We start from the raw sequence: 13,235 nt of genomic DNA, 5'->3' as shown, positions 1-13,235 counted from the left end.
AAAGGAGCGGCAAGAGTGAAGCATATAGGTGGGTTTCAGAGTCCATGCTTCCTCCAGAGGCAACCTGGCATTCAGGTTGTTGATACACAACAGTGGCATTTCTAAGCTTTCCCCCAAAGGTCTTGTCTTTACTTTAGGCCAATACATATGAAACATGATTGATATTCAAAATGACTCTGAAGTCCACTTAGCTAAGCTTTAATGAAGTAGTTTCAACCTTTTTTTCAGTTTACAAAGCCATCATAGGCCTGGGCGCCTGCAGTGTGAGTATAAGCCAGCTGGCAATGGGTTGGGTCTTCTTAGTCAACCTTCTTGTTTCTCTCACAGGTTGTCTAGTACGATTGGGCTTCTGTAGGCCGCAGGCTTAAAATCACAGAATTCTATTATTAGGAAAAGACAGAGGCAAGACTTACACAGAGAAGTGACAACATTACCTCTCTGGGATCAAAGTCCCACCTGTCACTTCACATCAGAGATCTGTACCAAAATGATGACTCAAAGCTTTGTGTTTATGTCTCACCTGCTTTCAGCAAACACATGTGTAGAGGTTTCCCAGGTTTTCCTAATATGGCCTAACAGGTTTTGGACTTATCTTTGCTTTAACCATGGTATCTCAAACCTAGCAAAATATAGTTCATTAATTCCATATCTGAAATAAATCTTTCACTGTAATGCTCCACGTTAGTTATAGGTTTATTTTTAAAAAAATCCTAAAAATGAAAGGTGTTGAACCACTTTCATTCTTTCTTGTGGTGGAGACTGGTAGAGTAGGGAGTTCATGCAATAATTACTTTGATATTAAGAAGATGGACCATGAAAAACTTCTCATCAGTTTGTGAGGTGAAAAGGGAGAAGAGAATTCATAATCTAAAATAATAATGATGCTGAACTTTAGGAAAAATACAATAAGTCAGCAGCAGCAGCAGCAAAAGAGCAATCTGAAGCTAATCAAAAAGACTCTTCTGAAAAAAGAAGGGAAAAAATGAAGGTAAGACTTTCAAGACTAGTAGGACTTGGCTAAGCTTGTGCTTTTGGTGGAACAATGGCTTAATGAGAGCAAAGTCAAGCCATGCCGAGGGACTTAGGAAGTTCCCCCTTAAAATCTTTTGATTCTGCTCCATAGGCAATTTCTCAATCTGCTAATTTGCTGGCATGTAGGAGGTTAAAGGGAAAAAGAACATGGTTAAAATAATACTATTAGAGCCAAGCAGCTGGCTTTCAAAAGAGTAAGGGGAATGAAAGTATCCCTGTATTTCCTTTCTTGTGAATAGATTCAAACTGCAGGTGGAAACAAGCAATTTCCCTTCCCACTTTTAAAATGGTCCCTTCAAGGGAGGTTACTCTGACATTCTTGGTATGCTGAAGAAACCTGACAAATGTATTTTCCTCTTCAGTGCAGTCAGTTCAACAATTATTGGTTTATGTAGAGATAATGCAGCATGCTATTAAGGGAGAAATAGCACCACACTAAGTTGATATGTATTCTAGCATGTACATGAAGAAGCAAAATATCCCAAGCATCAGAAATCCTTTTATTTATCTCATCCTTCCTGCCACATATTTGTTTTTTTGAGAATGCAAGCCCTCTGACTAATTCCTTGTGTCTGCAGGTATACTGGGTCCTGTGACTCTAGATAAATTTGGAGACATCGATACCAACTTGACCCTGCTGTACACGTCACAGACTGGAAATCATGTACGTATGTCCAGGGAGCAACTGTTCGACCTTATATATGAAAGGAGAAACCAAATGTCCTGTACTATTGCATAAGAATGATGAAAATAACTACAACAGAAGTGGTGGCGTGCCAAGGCATGCTCTGCATGCCAGGAGGGGGTCATGAGAGGCATGCTGGAGGCTGACAGGATTGATGTCATCTGGTGATTCAGTAAGTGAAGTGCAGCTGGTACTTTGTGGGACTGATACATTTCTTTTCAGAGAGAGGGGAGGAATGAGGAAGAATATGGCAGCCAAACATACGGCTAAGCTGAGGAATGCACCACTGCAGCAAAAAGAGCAAGAATTACTTCAAGTTTGAGCAATACCATTATTAAGGATAGTTTGAAGCAAGGGACAAAAAAGGGAGAGCACAGCTGCTAACTGCATTTCTTCCCTCCTACACCCATAGTTCAAAACTCTTCTGTATTTCAACACTCAAAAGAATGAGACACGCATGATGATCACCAGTCCGGATTTTGTCTGGAAGAACCACAAGCTGCCCAGTGATATTCCAGGCTCTGGTGAGACACTCTTTTAACCTACCTTTTCTTTGAAGACAAGTCAAAGTCCTAAGGTGCACCTCTTGTGCAATCCATGCTACCTTCACAATGCCCCCAGCCAGTGACACCAGGAGCTGGGGGAAGAACAGCATCTTTCCTTACCCTGCCCCAGCCCCCCATGTTCACTGCATCTGTTTAGGCACTACCAAGTCTTCCATAGCATCCATATTGTACCAGTGATTGTGGGGAATACCATGGCGTGTTTTGGAAGAGGTCACCCCCAAACATAAAATGTTTGCTAGAAGATGGTGGTGGTGTGAATTGTTCGAAAATGTTCAGGAAAGGCAGCAGAGCTAAGGTTATGATGAGTTATCTGACTCTGCATTTCTGTATGGCTGATGTGGCATGGTGGCTTCTGCTTGCCCCTTTATCCTCATTGTAGGGAGCTGGGGAGGACACAACACTGTGCAGATTCAGGGTGTTTCTCTTAAGCGAGCTGGGTCCTTGTAGAAAGACAAAAAAAGGAGAAAACCAGGTTGTTGCTCTATTGCCACTCAGACTTTAAATCTGAAATCCCAGAAATCACCACCTCATTTTCTTTTTTGATTTTGGTGACTCCTGGATAGAACAGTTGAATCCCTTTGTAATTCAGCATAGCAGCGCACAGCCTTGTCAGTCTGAGCAGATGGTGACTGTTTCCCCGTGTAGACTGCTGCCACATGGTGATTGGCAATGGAAAGGTACGTTCTTCAGGGTTTGATATCCAGGATAAAAACTATTGCAGTGGGAGTGGCTGCAAGAGTTCATGTGCAGTGGGGTTAGTTTTCAGCTATGTCACTCCCATCATTGAGTGTCCAAAGGTGCTGTTGTTAAGGATCTCTGCTAAAGGGCTCCATTAGTTTGCTGCACTGCTTACCTCCACTAGGGAATATTACACTGCAGACAATAACTGGAGGAACAAACACCTTCTGATAACTAAAAGTACATTCACAGTAAGGTGGTACATGGATTTAAACACTTTTGATTCTCAGTAAAGTAAATCAGACAGCTTCAAATTAGGGCTGACTGCTTGGCCCCGGCCTTCTCAGTGTTGTTCTAGTCCCATTCTCATTCATTCCTTGGTCTCCACAACATGCTGCCACTGTCAGAGGATCTCTGTACCTTTAAAACATTTATCTGAGTACGTCCTTGTTTGAACTTGCTGCACAAGGGCAAAAGAAAAATGTTTTGGAATTGTAGAAATCCAGTGTCTACATGCTAGTAGCTTAACATTCATTGCTTAATGAAGGCCTGACTTTGTGGCCAAGCTATACTGAATCAAAGTAGTACCACCTCCCACAGGCACTTGATTATTTTGTTTTCACATTTTTAAAAAATAAACCTTCTTTCAGTGTGATTCTAAACAAATATATTCCCCCAAACGGCAACTTTTTATGGCCAAAGTTTAAGTAAATGTAAGTATGGCCAAAGCCAGTCAAAACTTTCCAATTAGAAATACACTTTTTCCTCCAGGGAGGTGAACAAACAGAGCAACCAAAGCCCTGCTCCTTCTTAAGCTGTAATTGAGAACTGTTGACTCAGTTCTGCTACCCTTCTTTCTCCTGGCATCCCTTAAAAAAAGGGGCTTCACCCACATTTTGCCATTATTCAGAAAAGTGGAACCCTAAATCTAAACACTAATAAGGTCAGCTTTCAATACACAAGCGTTTCTAGTTTCAGAAGACCTGCAAACGGTTAAATTGTGATGCACTCTCCCTTTGTGTGTTGTAATACTAAAAGCCAGGAGGTGGTAGCAGAGCTTCAGGAAGGGGAAATTGCAGTCCCACAGCACTTCCATGGGCAACCTCAACCTGCTCGTTGTTGAGCCGAAAGCCACTACTCACAAAGCTGACGTTTTAGACAATTTGTAGGAAATGGCTTTGCACATTCTCATGTCTATGTCATTTTATCGTGGCAACTTAATGTGCTTCCTTGGTGGAGGGAAACAGTAGTACTGACAGTTTTCAGTGAAGAGCATCAGGCTAACAAGAAGTTACTAGGAGGCCTTGAGACTAATGCTAGGATGAATGCACAGAAAGGAGGTGGAGAGATGTGATACACAGAACAAAAAATCAAAGCCAGAAAGCTGGGTCCAAAAGCCACAGTTCCTAAACTGAATTCTATGTCAGATGCAGACACGTCTTACACTGTTATGTTCAAAATCCCTGCCCAGATGGTGTTTGATTCTAGAGGGAACCAGTGTATGTCTTGTTGCTTTTTATTACTTAATTATTTTTTACACTTTATTATTTTCCTGTGTGCCTTTATTTTTGTTTCTGGGCACATGCAGAAGTGCATTAGCCTCAGTGAGGCTGAGTAGCTCAGCTCTTTTACTATCTATGGCCAACATGGCAATCTGCGAAACTAGATTTTCCTCTGCCTTCTTTGCCTGAGAGACCCGCACAGTAGAGTAGGTACACTATAGACATGTGGCCACCAGACAAAGCTCTGAACTAATGGCCTGTTGCTCTTCAAGGAAGTTGGTGGCCGCAACTTTCTTTCCCAGTAACCCTGAGCTTCAAGAACTGACCCAAGACACGCTTCAATTTGCTCTTCCACATTAAGATAATCAAAATTACAACCTTAAATAATCAGTTTCCATCCTCACCAGATCTGCCTGCCTGCTCAGGACTAGGACCCTCATGTGCTCTGTGATTTTGGGTCTAAGTCCTCAAATGCCTGAACAGCCTGATTTTCAAATTGTACAGCACCTGGCAGCTTCCAAGGACACTAATCTGGCAGCTTTGGGCTGCACCAGATTAATTTCCTTCTATAGCATGCAAATTTCATATTGAAGAGTAGAGTCCACTCAGCACCACTTGTCATCCCAACACGGTGTCTGCAGATGTGTTCAGAAATGAGTCTGCAGTCTTCAAAGCTCTGTCTACAACAACTACAGAATCACTTTAAACAACTGGACCAATAAGGGGAGAACCCAGATATGAGATGCTGAAAAGTCTGTGTATGCTAAAAGCTGCACCATGATTTTCATCTTGACCTTTTCCTGGATAACAAGTTCTTGTGAGAAATGCCTTTCAAATCCACAAGTGGCTGTATCAGCTGAAATTCTATGTGGAAGCTGTGGTCTTTGGATGTATCCCATCCTGAAGCAAATTATATCACTAAAGACTCTGAGTGACAGAGGTACAGGTAGTTGTGCAAAATTCACTGTCAGAGAGGCATGTCTTTCTCAATGGGTGGGTACTCAGCAGGAGTGGAAAGCAAAAGATATATGTTATAAAGCCTGAATCAGAAAGTCATCACTGAGTATTGTGTTTTATGATAAAAACTGTAGGAACCATGCCTTTGTTCCCCAGTTCAGAGAAAGCCTTATCCAAAGAAGTCAATGAAGACCCCCTTTTGCATTAAGCCCTGGGTATGCTGGGGGAAAACAAAGTTTCCTGCCTGCCAGTGACTCTGATTTCAAATGTTCAGCTGCTTACCATATCTACATCCCTATCTCACAGAGAACTGTACCCAGGGTTTGCCTCCACCATCCTCTTTTAAGAAGTTATCGAAAGGAGAAATTTGGCTGCTTAATTTTTAAAAATGTGGTTACTAAGAAGAGTCAGCTTTATTCCTGGACTGTCCTAGTTTGTTTTTTTGATGAGAACACCAGGAAACTCTGCTGCTGAGCTGATGTGAGATTTAGTGCTGTTAAATTCACCTCTCACCTCGGTGTCTCTACAGGGTGACCATGCCTCAGGTGGGGATGTAAGACTGCACTGGGTCATGCTTCATCTTGCAGTGAAAAAACCAGGCATGTGTCATCTCTAGGCAGTGCTGGACATTACCAAGCATGTCAATTTGGAGATTCAATTTTGAATATCCTTGCTTAGCTACTGTGACTGAGGGTAATTTCTTAAATATAATACTGTTTTTCAGTGCCCTCTCTCAAGTTGTTTATTGTTCAATTTTTCTTTTCTGCAGGCCCACACATCTTGACCATCGCTGTCTTTACACTCACGGGAATTGTGATTCTAGTTCTGATCATCTCTTTGCTGATTCTAAGGTACCAGCCCCTCTGGCCCTCTGTTTGTCCTTCAACAGTTTTCCTCCTAGGGCAGTGCCTTTGATCTCTCCTTGAAGAGCCATTCATTACCTTACCTGGGTGGTTGCCCTCAGTGTGAACTCTTTAGTATATGCCAAGAAATGTTTGCATACATAGCATTGTTATGTCAGGTTACTAATAAAGGAAGAAGATGCAGTAAGGCTCAGAGTTTTTGCATCTACTAAAAGGCTGTGATTCCTATACATACACAGAAACATGTCTCAGACCATTCTTCAGACTTTTTCCACTTACAGTGCATCTTTAGCTTCCTTGAGGTTCACTTATGTTACTTTAACCTATTGGTGATGTAAAAGTTCAATTTAGAAGGAGGTATTTGTCTTGAGTCACTGTAGGAATCAAAACACCATGAGGTGTTTTGGTGTTTTCATTGCATGGATCCATCCTCTCTTTCAGTTTCCTCCAACTCAGTCCAACTCTTCACATACTGACTTTTCCAACAGTAAGAATTTCATAAGTATAACACAGCTCAGCTTTATCATGATGGAAAAAGGAGAAATAGAAGTCAATGAGGTCTCCTTTTGCTGGAAGGAATGCCACTCTGTTTCCAAAGTATACAGTTTTCTTTCATATTTAAAACAATTGTCTTACCCGTGCATCTGTTGTCAGTAGCCCAGCATCCATCTTCGCTATATATCAGAGAACTTCAGAAAAAAATAAGTAAATCAGGTCTTAAGAAAACTTGATCAGAAACAGATACTACCCAGGCACTCTTATTTTGAGTGGATCAACCTGCCTTGCTAACTAAAGCTTTTCACAAGGAAAAAAATCAAAGATGAAACTATACAACTCTTACACATCCAGTGGTACTCAAGAAATGGAAGAGCTAATCATTGCCATGTCTAAGCCCTAACATATAAACAGACAGGTAAAGTTTGTAATGGCTATAAAAATTCATAAAAATTTGTCTGAAGGCAGTTTGGACTTGTTATAAAAGGCTCTGTACTCTTTCATATTAGCAGATGCAGAAAATCTAAAGATTCTGTTTAGATTATTAGATTATTATTGTATATGTATCACTGCAATATACCCAAGCATCATATACAGAAGAGATTCCTGAGAATTTTTTGGAATAAAACTTGCCCTTTTAGTGTTGAAATAATAGCAAACCTCTCAACTACAATTGCTACTGAAGTTTGTCCCTTAACAAGCAAAGGAGAAGTGAGACTTAGCTATGACAATGAACAAAATGCCTTGTTATTCCTTCTTTATCTCCCAAGTTTCTAGGACACTTGAACTATCCCACACCTCCCTGTGTGGTTCTGACTGCTAAATAAAAAGGCAAAGTCCTGAAAAACACATAACCAAATATTAGACCTTGTAGATTTTTGTTCAGTTTGATATGTACATACTGACCAGCTGATACCAGTTTGAATAGCAGTGATACAGTTTGATTGCAGTTCGATTGCTGGTGATACAACACAGCTTGCGAGACTGAACTGAGAAAAAGTTCTTACCACAATTATTGGTCTCCCTTTTCATATACATGTGTGAGTTAAAATACGTTGAAAAGGGAAATATTTCTGTTATTAGTCAATACCATGAGTTCTCTCATTTGGAGCATTTGCCAACACTCATGAAAGTGTTGGGGTTCCCCTGCAGTCTCTCCAGTCAGTCCTGTGTTTTTTTTACTAGATGAAGGACTTGCATGGATAAGCGGGTAGTTTAATGGGTGCTAGTCTTCTTTCAGCTTTTCTCTAAGAGAAGACAGTGTCTGCTCAGAAGTTCTTCAAAGGACACCACAGTTTCCTTCTCCCCATCCTGAGGGCTCTTCCCTAATTTTTACAAAATGTGCAGAATACAGTGAACATGGACAAGAAGGCATCTCATCTCAATGCTGTTGTTACCTCCTCTCCTGCTGTTACCTCCTGTATTCACACCAGTTCTTACCATCCAGCATCAATGCCAGAACTTCTTTTGGCTTGCATTTGTCTGTGGGACGTCCCTTCAGAGTACATTCAATAACGTGGAGGAGAAGACTATATAAAATCCAGACAGCCCTTTGTGCTTTAAATTATTCTGACCTCCCTTGAGACTCTGTCAATTGCCTAGCAGTTGTTTTGCTAAATCTGTTCTGTTCTTCTGCTACGTTTCCGAAATTGAATGAGCATTTAGGCTTTCCCAAAGCTAGAGAAATTACAGCAGCCTCAAACTGGAAAACTGTATGAGATCCACAGGGCTTGTGCTCAAGCCTTGCCCACTCCATCCTTGTGTCATCCTGACACTGGAAGCTTCCCTGCCCTAATCTCCTGCTGTGGGTTTCGGTTCACTGGGAGGATATTCTGAACGAGTTCACTTGTTTTGCAGGAAGTACAGGAGAGATAATGAGCGTCGGTGGAAGAAATGGTCTCATATACCGCCTGAGGAAATCTTGCCTCTGGAGACCAGTGAGACAAACCATGTTAGTTTGAAGGTAAGAGAGGCACAACGCCTGAAGCTGGGTCTTGGATTCTGTCTTATAAAGACCATTGATGCTGGAGTGTTTGCATGATCCAACCACAACGCAGGCTATGGCTCTTGCATAACTAGGATCTGTTAAAATTATTTATTTTATTTTGTTTTTAACCTTTACTTGGTGTATTGAAGGAAAAAGAGATTATTCCCCATCTATTGCTCCCTAGTACAACATATCTGTTACCCAACAGTAAAGTTCATTTGTGACAAGGGAATGGGCTGGGTATTGATTTCCAGTCTCTCTTCCACACTGCCATTGCTACAAATGATTTCTCCGTGCTTTGTTATGCTTCTTTAACACCCAAGAGCAACAGGTGGAGGCCATGGGAGTGGCATGGATGTCCCACACTTTCTGTGGCACGTAGTGGCACTCCTTAGAGAGAGAGGTTTATGCTTCTCTGTGCGGCACACACTGATATTACTTATCTGTCTGGACCTGCCAAGTGGGAAGTAGGTGATAATTGCAAGTTAATTATTCTTCTTTGTTCTCAGATCGATGAAGATAAGAGACGTGACACCATTCAAAGATTGCGCCAAGGCAAATATGACAAGAAGGTAACCTGACTGCAGTGTCCCTGCTCCCTTCCTTGGCTTAACAGGGCTCTTTTTGGGAGGAGGTCACTCCAGAGACAATTCCCCACCTTGCCTGACCTTGCAAAATGGTTTGATTTTATGGAAGGAATAAGTAATTTATTCCCTATCAGGTACTTTGCATTTTGCTAACTGGCAGGAGTCAAAATATTAGACTCTATTCATCCCTTGCATAGTCCAGAAGTGCAGAAGCAGAAACAGAGGGACCAAAAATCTGATACATTTTTGTACCAAGGAGATTAGTGGATTAATGGAGGACAGGCCATTTACATAGCAATTCTTGTACATTCAGTAGAGCTATCTGCCTGACTGAGATATATTCATGTTGCTTTAAAATTTGCATCATTGAAAGTTCTAAATAGGTCCCATCTGCCTGGTAAATCTTTTGAAAGAAATACAACTCCATGACTTATTAGCTAACTAACTGAAACTCCAACAGCAAAGCAGCAGGCAGGTGTTTCTGAAGTATTGCTTTCTATGGACATTTCTTGGAAAAGAAGGATTAATTACTGCTGTACTAAACCTATAACTCTTTTCCCTTTGTTATTTTTTCTTTAGGTGGTGATCCTAAAGGATCTCAAAAACAGCGATGGTAATTTCTCAGAGAAGCAGAAAATAGAACTGAACAAGGTAACTGTTGCATGCAGCAACTGAACGCTTGCAGGGTGGGACGGAGTCTATGAGTGAAGTCATTGCGTTCCACTGTCAACTCCAACAGCCATATCCTTGTGCATGTTTGTGAGGTGGACAGGTAGTGAGTTCGTCAAAGGATATTCCTTGATGAACTTTCTCTTTGTGTCTGTGATCTCATCACCAGATCAGAGTCTGAACTGTGTGCCAGTGAAGCTGAGGATGAATGAAATAATTCATTCTCTGTCATACGGCCTTGCTAAACATATTTTTATAGCTGATGCTAAAAGGCAATGCACTTGTTTTTGCTCATATCGTGTTAATTCATTAGTAGCAGAATGTTGTAGTTAAATCTTATTATTGAATGCCAAGTGCAGCTCTTTAAATATAAGTAACTCTCTGCTGACTTGTGCATAAAGACTCTTCCAACATGAGAGATGAATTTGGCTGCAGCACTGCATCTTTTTGAATGTTTTTTCTTTTTACATAATGCAGATATACTGCGACTTCAATAAGCTCTAAAAATACCTCAAAGTAAACTACAGTTGTCTAAATAAATCAACAAAGCCCATTATATCTTCCAGCATCATCAAATTTTTATTACTTGCTCATTTGCTAATGGATTCACAACATTCTGTCACTCATAATGGCTATTCTGGTCAACTGGGAGGTTTGAGTAGAGAGGCAATAATGGAGACTACAGCGGGCTCTGGAATTAACTTGCATTATCCACCAGCAGCCACTCTTAGCTCCCTAATCCAGAAGGCTCTGGAATGACAAATGTCTTTAAGTACTTCGCTCAGTGCCTTATTACACATCACTTTAAAAGAACCTCATACATCTTATCAGGGCCTGGGATATAAAGCCACATCACCCAAATATTCTTGACCTGTGTTTCTTTACTAACGATTGCTTTTAAAAATAGATGCAATGTTTCTGTTCTAGCTCCTACAGATTGATTATTACAACCTGACCAAGTTCTATGGCACTGTGAAGATAGACACCATGATCTTTGGGGTGATTGAGTACTGCGAAAGAGGTTCTCTGCGGGTAAATAATTATGCAGGTCTCCTTCCACCCCCAAATTATCATATTTCAAAGTAAGGAAAAAAAAAGTTGCCATCTCTGGCTCTGGCTCTCAAGCAGCATCCATGGACTGAGCAAGTGGTGGCAGGTCTCTGACTCTTGAGTTCCCTTTCCCTCGCTTGGTTCTCTCCAGCCTTCCCCAGATGGTGTTGCGGCTGCCATCAGTTTGGTGGTTCTCAGCAGCCAGAGGATGAGGTGAGGTGCAAGAAAAGAAAAGCACAAACAGAGCTCTGCCCCGGCAACAGCAACAGCCACAGCCACAGCCACAGCCAGTATTTGTATCATGTCCCTTGTTGGGAGCATACAGGATATAACTTTATATTCCAAACTGTAGCTGTTATCTCTGCTGATGCCCCTGTGGACCCCACAGTCCCCCCGGAGAAAGTGAAAGGACAGAGAAAAGAATATATTCCATAGTAACAAGAGACAAACAGTTTGAGGCTGGAATATGGCAGACTCTGTGCTATAAGGGACAGCAGCCCTTCATTTCTGTGTATAAAAAGAAATGGTAAATTGATGCCTGGCAAGAGTTATGGAAAGAGTTATGGTTTATTACTACCAATATTATTTCAGTGCTAATCATGAAGTAATGCTGGCATACACTCTTCTGCAGGCACACATTGTCTTTTCTTCTGTGTTCCTACAAAGACCCTCATCAGTAGCAGTGGTCTCTGGAAGAAATTCACAGCAAGGCAGCAAAATAACAGCTCTATCTCTAGTTCTTTTCTTGTAAACTGGCATACTCATGGTGGGTTACTTTTAGCAACAGAAATAACAGTGGCTGGAAGAACTGTAAGTGACTGGCACTTCAAGATAAAAGAACCGTCTACTTTGAACTTACAAGGCCATAAGTAAATTGGTAGGAAATGGACTGTGAGCACAAACCACAGAAAATCCTCTCCACTCCCTTTCCTCTCCTTTTCTTTTCTCTCTCCTCTCCCCTACCAAACCTTGCTCATTTCTGCCTCACCTATTTTGTTTTAGAGGCAAATCCACTATTTACCTTTAATTACACAAAAACCTCTTTTCTGGCATCCTCAATTTTCTAATTCTGTGTAAATTTGAAGTATATTTCATATTCCCTCTTTTCTGAGTAAACTGCTGCTCTAGTGCATGTACCCCCTATAAAATTGAAGGCCTATCTCTTTCAGTCGCTGGTTGAAAGGCTGTGTAATGTAGATGCTCCTATCGCATCTTCTCCTTTTTCCCTGTTGCAGTTTAGAACCACTCTTTTCTTCCCTTCACAGGATGTTTTAAATGATAAAATCTCCTACCCTGATGGCACATTCATGGACTGGGAATTTAAAATCTCCGTCATGTATGATATTGCCAAGGTAAGCAGGCTGCTGACAGTGCAATGTTGATCAACATGTTCTGTCTTGCAAAATGGATCCTCTGGAGAGGAAAGCTCTCAGGCTCTTCTCCGTTCCTTGCTAGAGGACGTATGTCTTTCCGCTCTTTCTTCCTCTGGAAATAGGTGTATGAAGAAGGAGGAGGTAGTGGCTCTTTAAACTGAAGGGGGAAATGGGAGCCAGAGCTGGCTTTGGGCTCTTTATAAATAAACAAATAGAATATGCCCTGAAGAAATGTGACCTAAAGATCAGAGGGTTACAATCTGTTGACCAGTGACTCTGATTAGTAGGGCCTGTGCAGTTACAAGACCCGCAAAACACACTGCTCTCTGGCCCCAGGCAAGGTATGTAAAAGAAAACTGTGGTTTTTCAAAATGATGGAATTATTCGAATTTGTATCTAGAGACAGGAAAAACTTTTTCTAAAGAAAATGTTTATTTTGCAACCTGATTTTCTCACTCACTAGAGAGAGAAACTAGAAACTAGAACTATCCATTTCAGTTTGAGAGAGAGAAGAAATTAATCCTGTACAGAAGCCGAGACTGGTTTCCAGTAGCTTTCAATAGATCTTTACATTTTAGGTCCTCGTGGTAGGAAGACTCCATATGAACAGTAAAGGAAATTCTACTCTACATTAGAGACTTGTATGTGTTTAGCTGGTAGTTAAGGAACCTTTATAAGTCAAAGGTATAATAATTCATTATACCTCTGCAAGTAATGTAGAGAATTACTTCTGTTGTTTTGCTAGTGTTCAACTGCTCTCCTCATCCTGTTGCTGGTTTGCAGTTGGACAG

General features: G+C 41.2%; 1 protein-coding gene across 1 annotated transcript in view; it reads left to right on the top strand.

Moving 5' to 3' along the window:
- GUCY2C (guanylate cyclase 2C (heat stable enterotoxin receptor)) overlaps window positions 1-13,235 on the top strand; it is a 45,180-nt gene that overhangs the window by 14,096 nt on the left and 17,849 nt on the right. Inside the window, 8 exon segments of the mRNA XM_010190264.1 lie at window positions 1,611-1,694; window positions 2,122-2,241; window positions 6,190-6,271; window positions 8,636-8,741; window positions 9,275-9,337; window positions 9,932-10,003; window positions 10,949-11,053; window positions 12,337-12,423. Of these exon segments, the coding sequence (XP_010188566.1) occupies window positions 1,611-1,694; window positions 2,122-2,241; window positions 6,190-6,271; window positions 8,636-8,741; window positions 9,275-9,337; window positions 9,932-10,003; window positions 10,949-11,053; window positions 12,337-12,423 (719 nt within the window).

This window comes from Mesitornis unicolor, unplaced genomic scaffold (genome assembly GCF_000695765.1).
Source record: "Mesitornis unicolor isolate BGI_N332 unplaced genomic scaffold, ASM69576v1 scaffold15380, whole genome shotgun sequence".
Taxonomy (NCBI): Eukaryota; Metazoa; Chordata; class Aves; order Mesitornithiformes; family Mesitornithidae; genus Mesitornis; species Mesitornis unicolor.
Note: the sequence above shows the minus strand (reverse complement) of the source record. Positions and strands in the feature narration are given on the sequence as shown.